The sequence below is a fragment of the Cheilinus undulatus genome, linkage group 20 (genome assembly GCF_018320785.1).
Source record: "Cheilinus undulatus linkage group 20, ASM1832078v1, whole genome shotgun sequence".
NCBI classification, from domain to species: domain Eukaryota; kingdom Metazoa; phylum Chordata; class Actinopteri; order Labriformes; family Labridae; genus Cheilinus; species Cheilinus undulatus.
In genome coordinates, this window is record NC_054884.1 from 32,646,886 (window position 1) to 32,670,135 (window position 23,250).

At 40.8% G+C, this 23,250-nt stretch overlaps 2 protein-coding genes and 1 non-coding gene across 15 annotated transcripts in view; 2 read left to right on the forward strand and 1 right to left on the reverse strand.

The window, feature by feature from the left end:
- LOC121528172 (leucine zipper putative tumor suppressor 2 homolog) overlaps positions 1-5,089 on the forward strand; it is a 51,799-nt gene extending 46,710 nt beyond the window's left edge. For all 10 annotated transcript variants that reach the window (XM_041815434.1, XM_041815436.1, XM_041815432.1 and 7 more), the window contains one exon: positions 223-5,089. In XM_041815434.1, coding sequence (XP_041671368.1) covers positions 223-915 — 693 coding nt within the window. In that variant the 3' untranslated portion in view covers positions 916-5,089. The remainder of the gene's footprint in view (positions 1-222) is intronic.
- A 31-nt stretch (positions 5,090-5,120) lies between these two features.
- On the reverse strand, positions 5,121-21,934 carry LOC121527923 (PDZ domain-containing protein 7-like). Of its 4 annotated transcripts, none has more exons than XR_005993452.1 (19): positions 21,699-21,934; positions 20,896-20,991; positions 19,910-20,135; positions 15,803-15,940; positions 15,516-15,690; positions 15,255-15,431; positions 15,012-15,159; positions 12,353-12,413; positions 12,045-12,222; positions 10,997-11,232; positions 10,751-10,915; positions 10,387-10,502; positions 10,190-10,281; positions 9,414-9,505; positions 9,250-9,321; positions 8,329-8,901; positions 7,767-7,867; positions 5,402-6,167; positions 5,121-5,255 (listed from the first exon to the last, which is right to left on the reverse strand). XR_005993452.1 is itself a non-coding variant. In XM_041814963.1 (18 exons), exons 3-18 carry the CDS (start codon positions 20,070-20,072, stop codon positions 6,012-6,014), a joined length of 2,643 nt encoding a protein of 880 aa, XP_041670897.1. In that variant the 5' UTR covers positions 20,073-20,135; positions 20,896-20,991; positions 21,699-21,934; the 3' UTR covers positions 5,332-6,011. The 4 variants fall into 4 exon arrangements, 1 of the variants encoding a protein (XP_041670897.1); XR_005993454.1 differs by lacking the exon at positions 5,121-5,255 and having other exon boundaries at positions 5,332-5,548; positions 5,917-6,167; XR_005993453.1 differs by lacking the exon at positions 5,121-5,255 and having other exon boundaries at positions 5,332-5,825; positions 5,917-6,167.
- trnag-ccc lies at positions 17,135-17,205 on the forward strand. Its single transcript has one exon. It is a non-coding gene; the product is annotated as a tRNA-Gly (tRNA).
- Positions 21,935-23,250: the final 1,316 nt, after the last annotated feature.

The window sequence follows — 23,250 nt, forward strand, 5'->3', positions numbered from 1 at the left end:
AGGCTTTGTTTATTTGGTGGCAGAGATGAAGCATGAGAGACTTTGACTCTTATGTTTTGTCATTTGGATCAATGTGTTGCATTAGTGTAAATGATTGATTCTTAGAGAACGTAACTAAGGGGTAATGACAAAAAAGTCAGATACTTCATCTAGTTATTGATAGGCCTGTGCAGAAAATCTTTGTGCTTTCCTGAACTTAATATAGATGTCATCTATCTTCAGGTGTGTCAGAAGTCAGGGGAGATCTCGTTGCTGAAGCAGCAGCTGAAGGAGGTGCAGGGTGAGTTGGCTCAGCGGGTGGGGGAGATTGTGTCACTGCGGAGTCAACTCAGAGAGACTCGAGGTGAGCTGACAAACACACAGGTCCTGCTACAGGAGGCCAATGGGACAACACGTACACGGACTCTAGAGCTGGAGGTTTGTGAAAACGAGCTTCAGCGTCGGAAGAGCGAAGCAGAACTGCTGAGAGAGAAGGTGGGACGTCTGGAGGGAGAGTTGGTTCATCTCAGAGACGCCTTAGCCAATCAGGGCCCGGGAAACCGACAGTGTCAGGTGTTTCAGGAGGCAGAGGAACAGCTGCTCGCCTACGAGAGTGACGAGGCCAAGGCCCAGCGGCAGAGCAGCTCCGAGGCGCTGCAGAACATGAAGGCGCAGATGGACAGGATGAGGGCGGAGCTTGCCTTCGAGCGTCAGCGGGCGGAGCAGCAGATGGGGAGCTTTGAGGAGGAGCGCAGGATATGGCAGGAGGAGAAGGACAAAGTGATCCGCTACCAGAAGCAGCTGCAGCAGAACTACGTGCAGATGTACCGCAGGAACAGAGAGCTGGAGCAGCTGCTGCAGGAGCTCAGTCAGGAGGAGGATGAGGGCAGCGGCAACGAGATCAACTTTGACGAGATCGCTGCCACAGAAATATGACCTTTGTATATGTTTGTGTTTGATTTGCACTACTGTCAGCTTCGTCTTATTTTATACACTCACTTCACAGATCTGATCTCCTCTGTGCTGTCTGGATGAAAACACAGGCTTCCAACAGGCGTTTGGCCAAAAATATACTTGCTGTCTGACCCCTCATTCACATAAGTCTGGCCAAGTCATGAAATTTATTGTAAATATACTTGAATATGCTCCACCTCAAAAAAAACCACCATTATTCAACATCAGATCACCTCAGACTGATAGTGATTAGAACACACTATCTTCTGTCTCTCTGATTAAAAAAACTAAACAAATACAAATACAGCCATTGACACACTCAGCTGAAAGCCACCAGTTTACAGGATTACGACTTGAACCCAAACACTGATCCGTTAGTTTATGTCAACCTCTTAAGCGGAACTGGTCTGTCTCAGCTGGTTTGACGGACATGTTTGTGGCTGTGTAGTAAAAATGACATTCAAGAGATGTGGAGAATTATCAGCTCTTCACAGCTTTCTACCATTGTTATTTCTGATGCGACCATGTCACATTCACATCCCCCGTTTCTACACTCTCCTACACTCTCACCATGTGCATACTGCTTCCCACATCCATGTCATACTAACTTTTGACAACATGGAAAGCCATTGTGCCAAACTGATACAGGAGATGCATGGCAGCCAGCATATGTTTGTGTAGACGTAGTTAACAGCAAGTATATCTGTGGCCTTAGAATTCATCCTGGGTGATATGATCATGAGTGGGTGGGTTAAAGCACAGATGTTCACACTTGAACCATCATGCATCTCCAAATTAGTTTTGTTTTCCAGTCACACTGTCCTGCTTTATATGCAAAGAAACACAGAGTAGTCACCTTCATTAGACTGTAAAACTTACAAACTGTGACTTGCAGATAGAAAGTGAGAGAGTGAGCACCAATGTGGAAGAGCAAGGGTGAGAGAGATCAGACAGAAGTGTCATGGAGATATAAAACTTGAAACAAAGCCTGAAGTTCCTTTACTGTGTTTTATCAGTGAGTAAAAGGAGAGTTGTACGATATTATCAACATATCAATATTGGCAAATAAAAGCTTAAGTTAAATGTCAGTGTTGGCAGATATGAACATTTCTGCCAATATTTACAGCTGATATATTGGCTGTGTGTATTGTTTATCAGCGTTGAATAGCTGTAAAACTTGTACCATTAGGTATGGGTGGTTGCCATGGCTGCAACATGCTCAAAGAGGCCCATGGTGAGCCCTTAACATTTTGAATGAAACTCCAAATGTAAAACCAGACTATCTACTCTTCGCTCCTCTCTCAGCTCATCCTGACTCAGCCTCTGCATAGGAGACACTTGGTGTTTCTTGGTGTTTCTATTTCTTTGTTCAGAAATATCAGCATATCTGATAACGGCAAAAATCCAATGTCATGTTTCCCTAAGTATACATGACGAAAATGTATAGAATCCTCACTGCCCTGCGTTTTTATGAACCATGGCAAACAGCTGATGAGTCAGATCTCTTGGATATTTTCCGTGTTCCCTTTTGGTGTCTACACCTGTACTTCAAGGTGTTCATCTGTTCTGTCAGAAGGGACTGGGGTCAAGGCTCTGTTCCATTAAGACTCTGCATTTTTTTAAAACCAGAAAAATGACTATGTTTTACAACTATCAGGCCTTGTTAGTCTTGTAAAATGACATCATATCTCTAGTCAAGTCCCATCATTTAAATCTTATCTTGCAAAGTTTTGAGGATAACTGAATTGCCAGCAAGTAAGTACTGAGCACATCCACATTGTACATCAATTTAAACTGAAGTGCAGCACCTTTAAGGGTTAAAACTCTTTCAATTCTTCATTCTTAACATTTAAACACTGATCCAACGTTCAAATCTGTGAAAACTGGCAAATAAAAAGAGCTAGTTAGCTACGTCAAAGAGGTGGCACAAGGTTAAATTATGTCGTATTTAAGGATGGGTTGGTAAATGGTAAAATCAGGGGAAGGTAAATAAAAAGTTGTAATGATATAATCAAATATTGGTTAATAAAAGGCAAATTGAGGTTTGGTTGAAAAACTTTAACACATTTTGCTGTGTGGGGATGAAATTTCTACAGCCAATTAAATATTTTTTCTGTAATAGTAGAAAAGTATCAATAGTGGGATCAATAAGGACTCAGATTGTTAAAGATAAGGGTATCAGTATCACTAATAACAAAGGATCTCCATCCCTATCTGAGATCATTCGGGATGTCTGGCGTAAACAGGATAACTGTCTATGGAGAATGTAGAAAAAACACTGCAGTGTAAATCAGCTGCTCTTTAGCGCCGCCTCATTGGTCTAATCTCTGAAGAGTCCCACATAAAAGCCAACGACCTCCATTAGTGGTTAGTAGGCCACCTCACTCTGCCCCCTCATTAACGTCTGTCTTAGAGTTTATAATCACTAATGACATTTCAGCATCCTGGCTTGTTTTCCTTCGTTTTTGTGTGAGTAACTTCTCCCACAACCTTTCACTGTCCTCCTCCTCTTCCTCCTCCTCCTGCGTTTGTCACGGTCCCTCCTCCCTGCTGAGATTAGCACTACACTCCCACTCTGTTAGCAGTCCACTCTCATTAGAGCTGTTAATATGAACGAGCCCACACGGCTGTGAAACGACAGAAAACGTGGCACTGTGCACATTCAGCATGTCATGATGAGAGTGAGTGAATCACAGCAGGGTGCGGATGACAGAGAGTGACGACAGTTTGTACACACTACTTCAGCCTTTATGTCAACAGCTTCATGACTGCATGGGAACACTAGTTTTCAACTTCCTTGAAAATATTTGGAAAAAAAAAAAAAAAATCTAGTTTTCCTACATTATAAGGCACATATTCTGCAGTTTGTAAATTTGAAGATTTGTAGACACATGTATAGGGCAGAGTTTAAAGGAATAAAATCCAGAAATTATACCCTCATATCCTCAACAGTGTCACCAGAAAATTGAAAATTAAGTGAAAACCTGAAAGTTGTCTGAACTAGCTTTAAAGCCAGCTTTATCTTCATATCGATGTGTATCAAAAGATTGATTCGTGTAGAAACAGGTGACGTGGATTTTGTATTTTTTCAAGTTTATTAAAAAGTGTAGTTATCACTGCAAAAGTGAAGGGAATAAAACACAGGGGTTTTTTTAATTTGGTTTTTACCCTGAAAGTCTGAAAAATGAGAAAAAAATTTAACTTCACTGTGTATGGAGATGCCTGATAGATGCCTCTTTGGATTTGAATCAATACGTTTTCCAGATTTTGAAAAGTAAACCTTTTACAGGGAGTGATTAATAATGTTTGAAGATTTTAGGAGGTCAGAATCCGTTTCTTAAGCCTACTTTCAGCTGTGCTGTCTGTTGATTTACTACATTGTCCAAACAGTCCCAAAACACCCAGAAATGTACATTTTTAAGCAGCTGCATGTCAACTTTGAAACATAATCATGGCAGACAGTGAATACTTCAATCACAGGCTCCTGCTGTTAAGATTCAGCCATAAGAGAGGCAAATAAAGGATTAAAACCTTCACATTTGATTGAGTTCAGTGTTGTTTTCCAGTAAATAGAATCATTCCCAGGTTAAGAAGCGTGTGAAAATCCTAAAACAACCCCACCATGACTCATTTATCTGATAATTAGAGGAAATGCTTTAAAACTACTCTGTGTCAGAGGTGGTTAAAGAGATTATTAAGAGTTGCTGATGTGTTACTAAGGTTTAAATCTCTGATGGGAATCCTGCACTGAATGAGGCTGTTTTTGTGTAAACTACCTGACTGTTTGCCCACCAGACTTTCTTCCATAGGATGTGTTTCACATGTATTTACTTCCTCATATATTTGAGCTTAAACACCTTATTTGTTGTTTATTTACTGCTGATTGAGTTCTCCTCTGTAAATAACCCCGACCAATCATCAGTTTTCTTCCAGAGATGTTGGTCCATCTCGAATAAATATAAACATAGCCACTGTGAATAGACCAAAGCAATGTCGCACATGTATTTGCTCCTGTTTCAGATACCGCACCTGTATATTCATTGATGTCTGTGTGGATGTCTGTTCTATAATTTTATAATCCACAATATTTGTATGAAGACATTAAATGTATATTTTCATGCTGTACATTTCTTGAACAAACCTACTATGTTTTTCATTAAAAAATACAAAATTTACAAGCTGTAAATTTTTTTTTAATTGATTCAACTGCTTCAGAACCGTTACTGTAGATGGATTTTACTTCTTCAACTCTGTAGACAAAAGGCAAAGCTTCCATTTACCAGTCGATCTTTGATCCAGCCATCACCTATGGTCTTGAGCCTCTATTAGGAACCAAAAAGAATGAGATTATATGGATGGTACACTTTATTATATTTGTACTCAGCCAAAGAAAAACATTTTTATTTGGGCTGTAAATCTCCTCAATGGCAACCTGAATCAATAACTCTTCAATACTTGACTTGTTTACATTTGCTGAGGGCAGAAATGTGTCTGCACAGCTCATGTCTGCCCTCTTCTGTCCAAGATTTAGATTCCAAGCTGCATGAAGTTTAACATTTTCTTTATTCAGTCTCCAGGCCTTTTAAAGGCATTCCGACTACCCGCTGTTATCCTGCTGTTTTAAAAATCAAAAAGACAGACATGCACTGTTAAGCCATGACAGATTTTATGCTGTGATCGTGTGAAATGGATGTAAATACGACCCGAATGTGGTAAGAGTAGAGTTTTTAACTGGCTGTCATGTTTCTTTAAGAGAAGTATTAAGGCATCAGGAGCACCAGTGTTTCATGGTTCAAAGGTCATTCTCTGTAAATATAGACACATATGTGACAGTGCTCCTCTTGTTGTTTTTTGTTGTGTTGCTCAGTTCTTCTCAAGTCCTGAGCTGCTGCCTTAGAGGAAAGAGATGAAGTTGTTTCATTCCTACATACGGAGTCAACAGTGTCCATCTTTCCCTTAAACATGAATGGCAAATGTAAATACCTCAGAGCACATCACCGTCTATGTGCTGAAGTTAAGAGTCTCTGCTCCTCTGTGTCAGTCCCAGAGTCTGTGATGTTTCTGACTTCATGAGTGTCTCATGTCTCCTTTGAAATGCTTTTGGGGACTTTGACCACCAACACCATGGGGTCTTTGGCCTTGTTGCTGAAGGCTTTTCTGATGATGTCCACAGCGTGTTGATGGGTGACTCCTTGAAGGGTGATGCCATCCACCGACACCAACTCGAATCCAGCCTGAGGGTTACAAAGAAGAGAGATGAGGGTAGATAACAAAGAAATAATAATGCTTTTTGTTTACATGAAAGGACGATAAAGCTGATGGAACCAAAGTTGTAGCTTTGGCAGAAAATAATACTTGACTATTATTATTTTTTATGTTACAAATTAATTGTAAGACTTAGGAACAATTAAATATAATGACCACAAAATTAAAAAAAAAAAAATTACATGGACAACAAAGATATGGTAGAAGACAAGAAAATCTTCTCCAACTGTCTCTTGGTCTGTTTAAGTCAACAAAGCATCTTAATGGTTATTAAAAGCACTGAATAGATTTCAATCAAGGTATCAGAAAGTTTATAATTTTATTCATAATAATTAGGACGAACATTTTATTCATCGTGTTCTCATATATATCTAAAGGTGTTAGCAAAAGACAGTAATATAAGCTATACCAGAGGTTTTGTTATTTTAGTACTGCCACACTTGCAAGAGATGTGATTTACCACAGTACAGTGCTGGCTAAAGGAGCAGGTACAATGTTAAAGGCATAGACTGACCATGAGGCCCAATTACTTTAACCTTTGACCTCCACAATCTAAACCTTGAATGACAGTGAACATACGTTAAGATTTTGAAGATAATCCCTCAAAGCATTCTTCAGATATCAAGTTCACAAGCAAGAGATGCACAAGAGCCCCAATGACCTCTGACCTCCAAAGTCGAATCCATTCATACTTGTGTAAAAACAAAAAATATTATCAGCATGATTATCAGTATCTGCAGATATTAAGCTGAAAAAGGTAACATCAGTATTGCTGGGCACAAAAAATTCATCGGATATTTGCAACCGATATATCTACAAAAAACATCAGCCACGTGTATGAATGATTTTTGGGAGTTTTAGGAAGGACCAACAGACCTTTATCAGCTCAAGTCATTCCTTACACTTTAAATTGTGTTACAAGGACCCACGTTTTTGATCTGTTCAACATTTGTATATCAGATATACTGATAGCAGTATTGACTAAAATTAATTTGCAAATATCAGCATATAGGACGTCAAAATAAATCAAACATCATGCATACATAATTTGTCGAGTTTAAAGAAAATCCCTCAAGGCATTCTTGAGATATGAAGTTCACAAGCAAGGGCTGCATACATGTCACATGACCTTGATCTTTGACCTCCAAAACGTAATCAAATCATCTTTGAGCCAGTCGACATTTGTGCAAAGTTTAAAGAAAACCCCTTAAAGAGTTGTAAATATATTCTATTTACAAGTATGACCATCAAGTCACAATGGCATTGACCTTTGACCTCCACATAAAAATCCATTAAAGTGTTCTTAAGCATTCACAAGAATGGCCTAAAAGGAGGGCAGTTTGGATGCACAGTTAGACAACCTGGAAAGATGATGCGTCTGGCCTCGACTATTACCAGCTGAAAAATGGATCTTCCATTGAAAAAAAAAAAAAACATTTATAATTCCAACTTTTTAGATTTAGTACTCTGTTAATGAATTCATTTTTATAACCATAAACTCTTGCTAAACCCTGCTGGTAAATATTGTACAGTTATGATAAAGAGTCAGCTTTAAGTTTTTAAATCACCTTGAGTACTTCACAGGTGGAGGCAGCTCCTCCTGGAAAGATCTTCTCGATCTTCACCATCGGCTGAACCTTTGACTCCATTCCTCCTGATATACTGATCCCTGAAACATCAAATCAGCAGAGGTGGATGTCAACAATGCAGTTTAAACATTTTTAACCTACTGCATCAGCTGGTTTATAAAAACTGAATACAATCTGCCTTTTTCTGGAAACCAGCTTCAAGACGTGATACTGACAACACATTTTCTTAGACGCTCTCTCACAAAAAGAGCTCTAAGAGATTTTCTTTTTTGGGGTAAAATACCTCAAAACATTTCCTGTCCCTCACAGCTGGGAGTTTTCCCAGTAGAAGGGTGGAGGATGGGGAAATTCTCAGGGTTTAGCTGTGAAATTTCAGGGTTAAAAAACACTGTTGTTTGCTCAGACAAATGCAGCTGACTCAGATAAATTTATTTTCAGGAGTTTTGTCTAAGCATGAATAGGCGATAGTTAAACTGACCTTTAATGATAAACAAGCACACGTTTATAATCATGTTCAAGCTTCTCAGACATGAACATTTACCCAGAGACTGTTTGGTTTTGGAGATGGTGACCGTCTTGAGTCTGTACTCCTGTTCAGGCTCTGATCCATTGAGTCCGTTCTCCGGTTGATCCTGATGTCCGTTCACCTGTACGCTCCCCATCTGCTGATCTGGACTGAACACCTGAGACAGCAGAGGTCGACTCCTGTGAGCAGCGCTCTGCAGTGTGAACAAAGGCTCTTTGCTGCTGTCCGTACTCTTCTTTCTGCCTCTGGAGTGTCCGTTTCGTCTCTCCAAAGTCGAGTGCAGCGAAACCTCGTCGAAGTGGACGGAGCGGATGGTGCCGATGTCAGTACGGAGAGGAGGGCGGGAGTCCTCACTGCGGGTAAGCAGCCAGTTAGGCAATGTGGGGCTGGCAGAGGGGGGTCTGAGGTCTCTGGACTCTGTGTCGTACCCGTCCACGGGAATGTCCAGCAGCTGGGTGAATCTGGGGGTGCTGGGTCTGTCGCTGCACTTGCGTAGTCCTGACACAGTGAGCTTCTCCAGCTGATCCATAAGGTGGCTCTCTTTCTCCACCTCCTCAGCACTGTGGAGCTCGAAACCTCCTCGGAAATCTGAGAGATAGAAGTTATGAAATACATAGAGACACACAGGATTAAAAAATCTATTTGTATAGCCCCAAATCTTTAGAAAATGTACTCCAAAAGAAAAAGGACAAGTCTGGAAAGTACTTGTAGTATTTACATAGACCCACATGAATTCACTTTGAGCAAGTACTCGACAATGTCAACAATCATCAAGCCAGACACTGCCAAAAAATTGAAGATATTACAGAGAGGAGTAAATATAGACAGATGTTACTTTTGGAACATTTATGAAAAAAAACCCTCAAATCTAAAAGTGTAAAAAGAGAAGTTCTATCTACATGAAGCAGTGTTGTAGTTGAGGTTAAAGTGACTGACCTGGGATGGGAGTAATGAGGCGTCGTTTTGGTGCTCGACCAGAAATAGGAGAGCGAAGAGGAGGAGTTTTAACTACAGTAAACAGAACAGAGTTGGGAGTGACTCCTCATTGTTAGATAAAGTGACAAGATTACACAGACTCCGTCAGTGGATGCCGTACTCACTCGAGCGGTATTTGAGTAAGTCGTAGGCCTCGATTTCAAGCGGTGTCACTAAGGTATTGAATGCGCTCAGATCAGCAGGAGGAAGCAGCATCCTGAGAATCAAGACATGACTGTTTATAGTTTTGTTGCATTTTTTAAATCAGTTTTAGGCATATAGGGCACTAAGATTTAATCACAGGGCCTCCACAGCACAACCCAGGGCTGGAGGGAGAGTGGCAGGTTGGCTAGACTCAAGCACGACACACGTCCACACATGTGTGTCACTCAGTAGCAAAGGTCAAGCTTGACAGCACATCTTTTGAGCAGGCCTTTTCACCCCTGGCAATATGCCCAGAACCGCCAGCTGTTTTAAGGTCCTCGGGACATCCAAAGCCCAACCAGGGGCTTGTGGCAACCCTACTACCTACCAGGATGGTACCCAAGGCGATGCTTGCTCATCACATCCACCCCTAGCTCTGCCCTAAAGGTGTGGAATTTGCAATTTCTTTAATAGAGGAGATTAATTTCCCATACTCCTGGTAATATGCAAAGATATCCAGAGCACTACTGAGGTTATGTCAATCATCCTTCTTGCCTGATGGCACTCTAAGTTGGCTCACTTGCAGCAACCGTAGGTGGAGGGCAGACATCTTTGACTATTTAACCACATAATTTGCCATGTTAATGACTTTTTAATGCTAAATAACAAGTAATAATTAAATTGTGGCTGTACCAAGAGGATTTTCTTGTAGTAAATGTATCGTGAATATTTCTCCTCCCTTCCTCTCTCTCCTTACCTGACCTCTCTCAGCAGCAGCAGCTTCTCTGGTCTGTCCAGCACGGCCAGCAGGTGGCGTATCAAGTTCTCTACAGACCGCTCTGCTATGTACTGTGAAGAGTCAGATTAAAGAAATAAGGTCAAATAACTTGAATGGTCAGTTATATTTGGAACTGCTGGTTTGATGCTGTCTGTTCAAACTTTTCAGCTTCGTACCCTTCTGCACGTCTTCATCACAGCGTCCACCTCCTCCTCTGTCAGCAGCCTGCGGGCCATGTCATTCACCGCTCCGAGCATCTCCGAGTTTGGCATCGCACCAGCCTGTCGTCCCTCTGAAAATGTCACAGGAAAGATCATTTTAAGGTCATTTAGTCACACATTTCTACCTCTTTTCTCAGACACAGAGAGCTTGGAAAGTGTCAGGAGCAGACCTAAATATTGTTTCTGTGTCATAGTCTATGAAAATGTAAGGTAAGAAGATCTCTTGTGTCTACAGTGGGAGGTTTTCCACAGCAGCTACTGAGTCAAATTTCTGTTTCTAAACTCAGTTATAGGAGAAAGAATAAAATGGTCACTCTACCTTTGCTTGTCTTGTCTTTGGATGGAGATTTGGACCTGGCTCTTGAAGCGTCCCTCTTACGTCCGCCTTTAAAAAGCAGGTTGACTAAAGTCTTAGAGCGCTGCAGGGTGCTCTTCTCCTCTGGGTCCTTCCCTTTCTGCTTCTTGTCTTTCTTCTGATTGATCTCTGTGATTGGACAGCACCAGAAGGTCATTTTTATCCATCTCTTTTTTAAAAATCTTTTTACCTTCTCTCTGCTCATCTCACCTGCCATGGTGACCTGACTCTGGGACCTGCTGATTGGCCGGCTCGGCCTGCTGAGCGCCATCAACACGGCAGTCTTTGTGGACTCTTTCCTCCCTCTGGTCTGCTGCTCCTCCTCTCCTCTGATGGCTGTGTCTTTGAGAAGGGTGGTCGGTCCCAGGCTGCGGGTCGTGTCCAAACCGGTCCGCTGAGAGGGCAGGTCGGTCTGGATGGCCATCTCAGTTCGCTCTGACTCGGACCTGCACAAGAAAGCATTGAGCACATGTTTCTTGGATGTCTGTAGTGCAATGCATAAGTTGGCAAAACGAGGCAAATGTTTAGAAATCTCTTGATCCACATTGGGAGAAAGGATCTAAATAAGATTTTTATGCTTCTGTACCAGATGTAGCTGGAGCCCTTTTTTCTTGGGAACCATTTGTAGATGGATAAATATGTAAAAATAAATCGATCATGGCAGGCTTTCTACAGGACTGGGCATTTGTGTTATGATGACTTCATTTGCGGCATTTTTTCATAGCTTTTTTCCAGAACTTTGCCATTGTTTTTTCATCATTTGTTTTTAAGTATTTCTAAATATTTATCTTATTTCAGATTTCTGTTACATACCACGTTGTCTCTGTCTTGGATTTTATTAAATATGTATTTTGGGGGCTTTTGTTCCTTTATTAGAGACAGGGCAGTGGATAGAGTCAGAAACTAGATAGAGGGCACCGTAAGGTAGAGCAGGCAGCCACATACAGAAGCTAGAGTTCTTAACACTGGTTGTGGGATAATTCCCAGTCCCAGAGCTGTTTTATGCATGTCTTCCCTCACCCTCTCTCCCCATATTTCCTGTCTCTCTCCAGCTGTCCTGTGTAAATAAAGCTAAAATGCCCAAAAATATGTTTTTTTTTTAAAGCGGGGAGAGATAAAGTGAAGAAATGGTATGTGGGAAAAGAGTCACAGGCTGGATTAGAAACTCGGCATCCCTCTCTTTGGTGCTTTTACTGTGATTTCAAGATGAATGGCCAAATTTGTAAGATTTTATCAAATCAAACCAGCAGATTCTGACCTTAAGTCTTCTGTGGAGATGCAAACATCCACCATGTCTGAACCAAATGGCACAGTGGGAGGGAACATGACCTGTGAAAGGCCGCTCAGAGAGCTGACCGGAGTCCCAGATGACAGAGAGGACACCGAGGAGGTGGAGCCTGAACCTTGGGATGAGGATTTCTGGGTGCCATTGGCCACTGAGGAGGAAAACAAGGGAAACCAGTCCAAGGATATCAATAGCTTTTCTGTCTTCTTTACAGATCCAAATGCAGAGCATCATGCAGACTTCCAGGTAACAGAATGTATTTAAAAACAGCAGATACATACGCTTATTAAGCCACCTGTATTCTGCCACCATCTCTTTATAAGCCGGGTATCGTCCTGCTTCCTGTGGAGACATTGACACAGATATGCTGAGATACAGTAGAGATTGTGAAACTTTTATAGGATCCTATATTTGATAAAGAGTAACTCTAGACCCACACAAAGAGCCAAAACCCAGACACCTATTCTTTTTTTAATAGAATCACATCACCCTTCTTGACTTTCTGGTACCTTTTGATGGTTGGGATGCTTTCAAAGTCTAGTTCTTGATTAACAATTGAGATATATCATCATAAAACATCCCTAAAACACGCCTCTAAGCTTTGATCAGCACCTGATCCCAGCTGCCTGGTGAATAATGCACACGGCCTGGCTATTTTTCACAGAGCGAAACCCAAGCTGCGACAAGTAAAGTGAGCGAGGAATATTACGAGTGCGTGCCAGCTGTCAGGCCTGCCACACAAACTGATGCTACATCCACAGTGGAGCGATACAGCCTGTGTAGTGTGTGACAGGTGGAGGAGGGGGTGGTTTCAGAATTAAAGAATGAAAGAGAAGAGGAGTAATCAGTTCACAAGGTTATTGTGTGAGCTTCTTTCAAGAAGTAGTACTAAAGAACAGACATGGTTTATAATAGCATTGGTCATCTTTAGCTCGCTGTTTTCAAAGGAGTCAACATCCAAACTTTCAATAAAGACATTTTTTTCTTGTCTTAAAATTACTTCATTTTCCAGCTATTCTCTGAATAAACAGATTATATTTCACTCTCCTTTTTAAACTTTTTTCCCATCTTACTTTTAAGATTTAACAATAAATTCAGCTCAAATCCAATATGAAGGAATGAAACGGGTTCCTCCTTTCGTAAAGGTATCTTTATGAGTTTTCATGTCTTTATTTATAGAGTATGACAGTAGATAGAGTTGCAAAAATGAATGAGAGTGCAGATTAGGACATGCAGGAAAGGAGCTGCAGAACCTGGGCCGCTTGTGTACATGGGGTTCAACCTAAACTGCAGACTATCTATGCTCTAATGGTTACAGGTTTTAATGATAGTCATGATAAAATCCCCCCATAATTGTTAAAACTCTCTGAAAACTGCACTCTAATATCATGGTAAATAATGACCAAACAGCATGTAATGCAGGTGAACTGAAAGTAAGTCAACATGGGACATAAAGACAAAGTTCACAGGACCAAAAGACATTGCTGTTCCTCTCATCTACTCTCTGGATGTCTGCATCCAACATCTGACTTCTCTGTATCAGTGCTTTGTTTTCACTTTCACTTTTTTGGTTCAGTGATGACTGAAAGCTAGTTCAGGCAGACTTGAGCTACACCGACATTCATTATACGATCACATGACAGATATCCTCACAGTTCCAGCTCAGTCTCCAGTCTGTACTGCACTCTTGCTTTTAACCCACCTCCACCCCAGCATCCACCTGTAGGCTACGACGGGGGGATGCTGTCCCATAACTCCTCAAATTATGCATTTAAAGGTCACATATTTTACCATTTAAGACAAGTTTATATTGGTCCCAGAGGTCCCCAAAACATGCCTGTGAAGTTTGTTTCTAAAAAAATTTTAAAAAATAAAACAGCTCCAGTATTGGATTTTGCATGTCAAAAAATCCCTCTCTGTCAGCCCTATTCAGAAAAGGCTGTTTCTGTGGCTTTAAATGTTAATGAGCTGTCTGACTCCGCCCCTGGCTCTGCCCCTCTCAGGAAATGGATGCGGCTTAATGGATTGAGCGCTCCTCATTAACAGATCAGGAGAGGAGGGCGGAACTTTCTTCCAAGCGGGGAGGGCCAACCGAACCTGGGGGCGGGGCTAACTCCCCACATGAGGTCATAAGGGGAAAATCTAAGAATGGCTTGTTTCAGCACACAATTTTTAAAAGGTGGAGAAAGAGAGGGGGGAGGGAATGGATTTTTCTATTTCTTGGGGGATTGTGGAAAGGCCAGAGTCACATATTTTTGTTAGAAAAGCCTGAAAAAGTGTATTTGCATTTTATGTGACCTTTGAATAAATCTCCTTGGAGTGATGAGGTTGGAGCCTGATGTAAAACACACATTCTGCTGCTGCAGTAAGTGCCTTTCAACAAATGCAGATGTGAATTGTTTCCCTGATCTTAATGTTGATCGCCCATGGCTGTGTGTTGTTCTTTTTTCTCTGCAGCTTGTAGTTGAGAATATGACTGTATTTAAGTTTTTCTTTCATGACTTAATACTTTTAGCTAAACACAGAAATAAAGGACATTGGAAAACTTTGATGGCCTTTAAAGCACAAATGCACATTTGATAAGGTTTTCATATGTTTACTTTTAACATGCTAATAGTTTGTTAATTCAAACACAAAGTGCATAGTGCTCTGTGCTGCTCATTTTATATTTTATAACATAAAACTTCAGCAAATGGAGCGTTTTCAGCAGCAACTTAACAACTCAGACGCCTCATATGAACGCAACAGAAACAGCAGATGTTTTTCTTCACTGAAAACTGGCCTGGTGATTTACAGCACATCCTCTGGCCATACAACAAACAAACCCACATACTTTATTTACTGCTTTCCAGATACTTTTAATAAAAGGTAATCATGCCTTGTGGCCTTTAAGGCTTCCATACTTGTCTTAAGTCAACCAGGATTTATTTCTCAACTCACCTTGATGGTCAGCATGATGTGTGTGTGACTCTTCAGCACCTCCACTGCACTGCTATGGCTGATGTCCTCAAAGCTCACTCCATTGGCTGCCATGATCTGATCCCCCATCTTTATCCCATTCTGCTCTGCCAGACCTCCAGGATCCAGTCTGAAACAACAACATAAAAGAGCTCAGTAAGCTCAGTAAAGTTTGTTTAACTTATTCGGTTTTAATGGCCTGTTTTTAGAGGCAGATGGGCCTACTTTGAGACATAGATTCCCAGACCAAACTCCTTTCCCCCACGGATGTTAAAGCCGAGGCAGTAGTCATCTGAGGTGGTGTAAAGATGGACAATCCTCTGCAGGGCACTTCCTGAGCTTGCCTCTGAAGGTGTATGTCCGCTCTCCTCCACCACCATACGTCTGTGGATCAGATCCACCCTGGAAGACCAACACCACACATCTTTAGCTTCAGTTTTTAAACTTTTTCTTAAAGTAAATACCACTGGAGTGGTTTGTAATCACCATGTGGTCTTCTCCTTGGAGTAGCGTATGCCGGGGACTTTTCCAACCCGTCTCACCACCATCCTGAGCCGGTTGTTTCCTGTTAGGACTTTCACGGCACTGCTCATAGTGATGCTCTCCAGACTGACGCCGTTCACCTCCACTAGTTTGTCTCCTACAAGTAAACCGGCTTCCTCTGTCGACAAACATACATACATGAGTGAAATAAAAACACTGCAACATAAAGAAGCAACAGTAACAGTAATCATGAAACCACATTGTTTTGGCATAGTAGTACGTAAACGTACCTGCTGTGCTGTTGTCCTCCACCTTGCTGACAAAGATGCTGAGGCCGTGTTCAGAACCTCCTCGGACACTGAAGCCCAGTTTGCCATCGACACTTTTATCCACTGTGATGGTGTGGAGGTCCTCACTGTCATCTCCTCCTGTGAGTCACACATTTCAGGAAATATATTTGCCATAATACAAACCATAATACCAAAAAAGTTGGGACATAGAAAAAATGTGAACAGAAACACAATATAGTGATTTTTAAATATTTTTCAACCTATAATCAGTTAAAAACTGCATAAAGACAAGATATATAGCGTTTAAACTTATGCCAGTAAAATGTTCAGAAAAGTTAGGACAGGGGCTAACTGATAACAGGTGATTTCAGGATTGGTACATAATGGCTCCTGGTTGGGGTGAAGTCTTCTGTAAATGGTGTTTGAAAGGTGAGATAACTTGGGGGAAGCCGAGGGTTTTTATGAGCTGTTTGGCATCAACAGTGTGTTCTCCATGACAGATTATATCCCTAAGAAATGTATGGCTCAACTTGCACTACTGCCTTCTATTTAAGTGTCCAATAACTATTGCTGGGGTGCCAGTGTAGCTCAGTGGTTAGGACAGGCACCCATAAGAGAGGCTATAGTCCGCACTGGTTGCAGGATCAATTCCTGGTCTCAGTGAACATCTTTCCCTTTCTCTTACCCCTCACATATCCTCTCTCTTAAGCTCTATTATCAGATAGAGGCAAGCAAGTTGCCACTACTCTGAGACAATCATTTCACTTAAAAAAACAACCCTTACAGCTCAGTGGAAAAGTCAAAAGTTAGCAAGCATTTATCTTTGTACTGTCCCCTTATTTCCTTTTCAATCCATGACAAGTTCCTTTATCTATGGTTCATTTTATGTTATAATCTTAGAGCTACAAAAGCAGGTCTGTTTCCAAACAGGAAGTAAATTGCTTCATCTTAGACAGCAGAAAAAAATCTAAATGACACAAAAACAGTGTTTGAATGCAAAATAGAAGAATTTTAAAATGTGATTTCTTTTTTTAAAAGGATGTAATTAATCAGATTAACTACAGAAATTCTTAAATTTATTGCAATTTTAAAATTTCTATCCTTTGACAGCCTTGGTCAAACAAATACCAAAGGGGTCAGATTATTTCCAAATATATTTTCTTAAATACTGAGATACTAAAAAGTCTTCAGGTTTGCATGCAAAGTTAAAAAAGACCTGACCAGCTTCTGCAGGAATTTCAGTTTTAACAAAACCACATGACACTAAGATGTTACATCATGGTTTAATTATTTCTGTTACAGCTACCTCCTCTTATAACCATGAACATAACAGCGCTGCTGGTGTAGTGGTATCATGCAAGATTCCCATTCTTGTGACCCGGGTTCGATTCCCGGGCGGCGCATGCATTTATGTGGCAACTGTCATCTCGCAACCCAAATGGTTTTGTGTTCGATCTCCAGCTCTTACAGTCACTGGTTACATGTTGATGTGTCTTTGAGAAAGACATCCAACCTAAAATTGCTCCCACTGCTGTGTCAGTGTCTTATGAATGTGACTAGTTCATAATGACGGCCACTCTACCAAGCAGCCTTTGCCATCAGTGATTAAAGGTGGAGTGAATGGGTGTCAACTGCAATGTAAATGCACTCTGAGCAGCCAAACAAGTGCTCAAATTGATTTACTATAAACCGGTCATATCAACATCAAAACAAGGAGTATGAAGGAGTATTTCTCATGCCCAATGACAGAGACAGAAACGGGGGGAGAGAGAGTCAGGCGGGACTGAGGGTCAGAATCAAAACAGGTACCCTGGCATCAAGGACTGTCACTTACTCTGCACACAGAGCGTACAGTTTAACCGCCAAGCTAAACTGGTGCCCCATACTCAACATTTTAAGTCATGTACATTTTATTTCCTTTTGAAACAAGGAAGGATTTACAAGCAGCTTTTTGCTGTTTGGAAAGCAGGATACATGAGGGAAGCCTCCATTACACAGCCTCCAAGTCTTTTTACAGCACACAGACATTCTTATTGGATATCAGTTAATGATGGGGCGCTGCAGGTGATCAGACTGATCTGAGTAATCCAACTATCAGTGGAGTTTTATACCAACAAACAACACTAACTTTACCGTTTCCCTTTCAGGTGCTTGGATCTGTATTGTAGGTCAACACAGATATAGTATGTAGGTTAAATATTGGTACAAGAGGGTGCTGGTTTAGATGACAGAGAAGGTGTCTATATGCAGAGGCTAAGATCTGTATTGCAATGGTATGGGTTTAAATCCTCATCGTGGTGCACGTCTACACCTACTCTCGTCATTATGTTTCCTGTCACTCTTCAGCTGTCCTGTCCAAACAACCGCAAAAATCCCACAAACAAGTCTTATTTAGAAAAAAAATGTAGGTTTCAACAACTTAAGGTGAACTAACAATGTAATTCATGAAGAAGATCCACTTTTGATCTTATATTTATCCCGTTAAGAGAGACTTGGGGAAAGACCCAAGCAAATGTGATGTAATTAATTAAGTAGACTTAGGATGTACATTAAGTGACAAGCAAGAAGTCATTCAAGTAATGTGAGCCCAAAAGTAATAGAGGAGAATTATTTTGACTGTTGTATTTGAACAAATACCACACAAGATAAAGAAATATGTGATACTTGTGCCCTAAAGAAAGGATAAGTAATCAGTATGGAGACCTGAGGAGGCTGTGGCTCTGTAGGTAGATTCAGTTGTGCTGCAGTTAGAAGGTTGGGTGTTCGATCCCCAGTTACAAGTTCTGCCTGTCTTCAGACAGGACAACTGTCACAGCACACAGCAACCAATTTGCTGTGTGTATGCATGGGATTAGTTAATACTGATGGCCAATCTCTGCCATCAGTGTGTAAATGTGGAGTGAAAGGGTAAGGTGAGACATGTGGTATAAAAGTGCTTTGAGTAGTTAGACGGCCAGAAAAGTTCCATTTACCCCTAATCTGTACAATACCCCTATGCAGGGGTGTAATCATGTCTGCAGAAGTTGGCCAGTTTTTAAGTTACCATTCCAACAATGGATAAACAGCATGTTTTAGACTGCGCATGCATCTTTGAAAACACAAAGTAGCACCACCTGCTCCATCTTCTTGGCAATATTTCCAAGAGCCAAGCTAAATGGCCCCCACAAATAAAACACATCCTGGTGCCAACACTACACATGAAAAGAGGAGCAAAGAAAACACAAGAGAAGATAGACAGAGAAGGGTCTAAGGAGAGAGTTTTACAGGGAAAAGTAGAAGCGGCATAAGGTGCCCTGGTGAGGGCTAGCTCTCACCCCTGCCAGATTGTGCTGTTAACTGGGGACATGCTTTCTCATACAGATTTAGCTTGAATGCTGCTTTATAGAATTTCTATCATCCTGTGATACTGACGCTGTAAGTTGTTTTTCAGCGCTCAATATGTGCAGAATTAAGAAATGTTTTGTATTTGAATCCACCGAATTAGTGAAACACAGCACAAAAGACTTTTGTGATACCAAAACTAAACCTCTTCTATAGTACTAGTAAGAACCAACAGTAAATTAAGACCTATTTAGATACCTTTGTGAGAAATAAGTCCTATTAGGGGTGTTGAAATGAATTGTTTCTGCAATGCAATGCAATTTGGACATGGATGATATTGAATCGATGCAATAAAAGAAATTTGAAATTTGAAATTTGCATACTGATGTTGCTTATAGATTTTCTACAGGCATTAAAAACTGGGTAATGATTATTTCTATTTGGTTATCAAAATTTTCAAGCCAAGTTCTGCACATTGTCTTAACACATTGGTGCAGAAATTTTGTGCTTATATTTACAATTTATTTGCAAACATGCACTGGGACTGTGAATTGATCCTTCATCCCCTGCACTGAGGACTACAGCCTCAGCATATAGGAACCTGCTCTACCAACTGAGCTAAACTGGCACCCATGTTTGCACAATTTAGAAAGAAAAAAAAGGGGTTGTTTTTGCTTTTTTCTCCCATCACATCCAGGCTGACATTTCTTTCTAATTAAACAGCATAAACTGGTAATAAACTGTAATCTGTTCTGCACCAGCAGGCAGCCAGACTGCTCCCCTCACCATCCACGGGAGAGTTGATGAGGATGACCCGGCCCATGGGTGACGAGGATCGGATTCCTCGCCGGCGCTGCTCCTTCTTCCGTAAGAGGTTGCGAGTAGCCGTGTGTGACCCCTGGGTCCCGGGGGTCTTATCCCTGCGGGACGGGTCTGACGAGTGAGCCATGGAGGCCGGCAGGGTCCCCTTTCACACACGCTCCACGGCAGGCTCAGCTCCGGGTGGAGGAGTCTACAGTAGCATGCAGCAGAAGGAAAGAGATCCTCAGATGATAAAGTTCCTGCATGCTGATGCTGAGACTGTATTATGTTCACTGAAGATCATACTGTTTTTGTAAACACACAAGCATGGTGAGAGCCTTTGGCAGCTTATTTTAAGCAGGGCTAGGCAGAATGAAAACTTTCTGAGCTATAACAGTATATTTTCAAACAGGGCGATATTTGGTGTGGCTCAGAAAGATCTGGGTCTTCCACGAGCTCAATCCTATGCTTTGGCGTTTTCATCCCTGCTTGCAAGATGCCTCATCTTGTTTAATTGGAAGTCCAACCTGCCACCTCTGTATAGTCGATGGCTCAATGATGTTATGGTTTATTTGAAGCTGGAAAAGATTAGATATACAACTCAAAGGTGATGCATTCTATCAAATATGGCAGTCATTCCTGGACTACTATGATAATGTGTACACTAAAAGAAATATAATTTAGTGCATTCTGCTGCCTCTTATAGAAGTTTTATGTAATTATTGCCTTATTTTATTATACCATTTTATTGTAACTATTTTCATTTTTCATGTAATTTTTAAAAATTTATTTTAGGTTTTTATTTTAATCCTTTACTTGGCCAGTCTTCGGGTGTAAAGATTATTTGATATTATACCAGTGCCATATTAAAGTTCATGCATTGCCATTCAGCTAAAACATATAAGGGTATGATTTTGGTCCATATTGCCCAGCCCTACTTTCTAGTAGAGTGAAGTGGATGATTAACTCACCCATGCTGGTTTCTTGGTGACATGATGGCTGTTTCTTTGTCCTTCTGGAGTCACTCTTTGGTCCATTCCCATCCATGATGCATCTCTCTCACCTGTCTGGGCCCAAAAATGAACAATAAGTGGAACATAAATAAACATCTGACAAAAACAGAAATGCATCAAACATTAAATATCCAAAGCATGACTAGGCTCACATCCCTCCAAAGACATTAACAGACTATAATGATCAGAAATCACACTGTATTGGCACCAGGAGTACTGTTAGAGAGGGATAATGGTTTTATTTATCTCAGACTTGACCTTCTTAAGAGTCCGGATGTCACATGTTGTTGATACCATGGAAACATGCCACTTAACTTAACCCGGTTGTCCTCATGGGGTTCCCCCAAGCGTCTCACGGTGCTTGACTTTCAGCACCTCGGACAGCGACGGCGTCAAAAGATGACGCTCTACATTGAGCGTCTAACCATGGCGACCAAGGTAGACTCAATTAAGTTTATTTATGGCTTAATCTACTACGCAACTTCCGCGTCCGAGCTGCAACATTATCTGTCACTTTTGGACGTTGTTTTATGCTTTTATATCAATACGAGACAGCATTAAAACAAAAAACTACTTCTCACTACAATTTACGCCTCAACGTCTTTAAAGAAAGCGGATGTTTCTGTTTCTGATCAAATACTCTCCCACACCAAACTCTGACGGACTCGAAGTTTAAAAGTGACAACTCAAGTGTTCCATATGTGTCTTAAATTCGCCTCGTTTCCGGTATTTAACCACAATAATTAAAATAGTTCGCATACCTGGGTCCATGTTGTACAGCTCGATCCAACGCACCTGGCTGGGACATTTCTCTGACTAGAGAAAGGCCCCGCCCCCTTACCTTGCTGATTGGCAGGACTGTAATTAAAGCGGAGTATCTGATTGGACAAATTACGTGCCATTCAGAACTTCAGGCACTCAACAGAAAATAAGCAATACCTGTTCAAAAATAATAAATAATTAATGCAATGACTAATTTAGTAAGAAATACTAAAACAAATAACACAAATGCAACTTTATTCTTTAAGTGAAATGTTAGTCCAGTGGTTTTTCGTTTACTGTATAATAATGTACAATCTTGTATTCATATACTGTTTTGAGTTGATTTGACATAAAGGAAATGCTTAACAAAATAGGGTAAATATGGCTTTGGAAATAATGAAACTGTGGAAAAAAGGTGAAAATAGAGTGGATGGTTGTTTTTAAAGCTATTATGGTCTTCATCAGCAGAATGTGTTTGCCATGTTGTTATCTGTAAATATTTATAATTTCTAGTTTTACTGCATAAAGTTTTTGCTTACAGAAACATGTATAAATAGGAGAAACTTCAAGTGTGGCATCAAGTTCAGCTGAACAAACATTAAACAGCTCCCTCTACAGGATAAAGGACATACTAGTAAAAGAGTAAAAAATACTCAGTTAATATTAAGTTCGGCATAAAAAGAAGTTACATTATACACTTCTTTATTTCATTGTGGGATTGATCAGCCATAACAACAGTAAAGGGACCTTCACATTTGACCACTCTGGTGAGCTTCCTTTCCATCAGTTGTGATTTGGTTGGAGGGCCCATGGGGGCCATGTGGTATAGAGTATAGAGTATTGGTAATGTGGATACAGGAAGTTTGCATGTATACATCCTTGTTCTATTAAAGGTGGCACTGTAGTAACAAAGATATGACTTTTATTTGTTCTTATGATTTTTTTGTTCTTGATTTTATGGTGTTCTTATTCGCTTTTACATCTCTTAATTTCAGAAGTTTTTCTATTTGCATTCAAGTCACTGTGCAGCACTTTGGTAAATAGTGTTTTGAAAATGCTTTACATAAACAAGGTGGATTGGATCTAGGTGTTAAAGCTCAACTTGACATGTCTCAAAGATGATAGATCAGATGCTAGATCACAATCTCCTGGCTGGTAGCCCCTAGTTTCAGTGCATAATTGAGACCAGGGTCTTTACTGAGCCCTATTGCTTTCATCAGGGAAAGACCAATACAGAATATTTGACCAAGAAAATCCTTTTTTCCACTTCTAGACTTTAAGTGGCATCTGACAGGGCCCTATAGAGATTATGTCTGCTCATTCTGTGTACAGAGGCTGCTGCCCTCAAACCAGACAGCCGAGGCTTAAATCCAGTATGCCCAAAAATATTTTTTGGAAAAAGATGCTCATAAAATGTTCTCCTATCCCAGTGCAGCTGTTAGCTCCTCTTTTGGAAACTCTTACTCAAAACGATGTTGCTCCCATGCAGAGCAATGACAGCTGTTTTATGGTTGATATAGAGGGGAATCAATGGGCACGTTTGAGTTACTG

Coding starts and splice junctions, on each gene's coding strand:
- LOC121527923 (XM_041814963.1), bottom strand. CDS start 20,072: ATGGCTCACTCGTCAGACCCGTCCCGCAGGGATAAGACCCCCGGGACC. Junction 15,691..15,802: donor GGAGGACAACAGCACAGCAG/GTACGTTTACGT, acceptor GTTTGTCGACAG/AGGAAGCCGGTTTACTTGTA. Junction 9,322..9,413: donor CTTACTCAAATACCGCTCGA/GTGAGTACGGCA, acceptor TGTTTACTGTAG/TTAAAACTCCTCCTCTTCGC.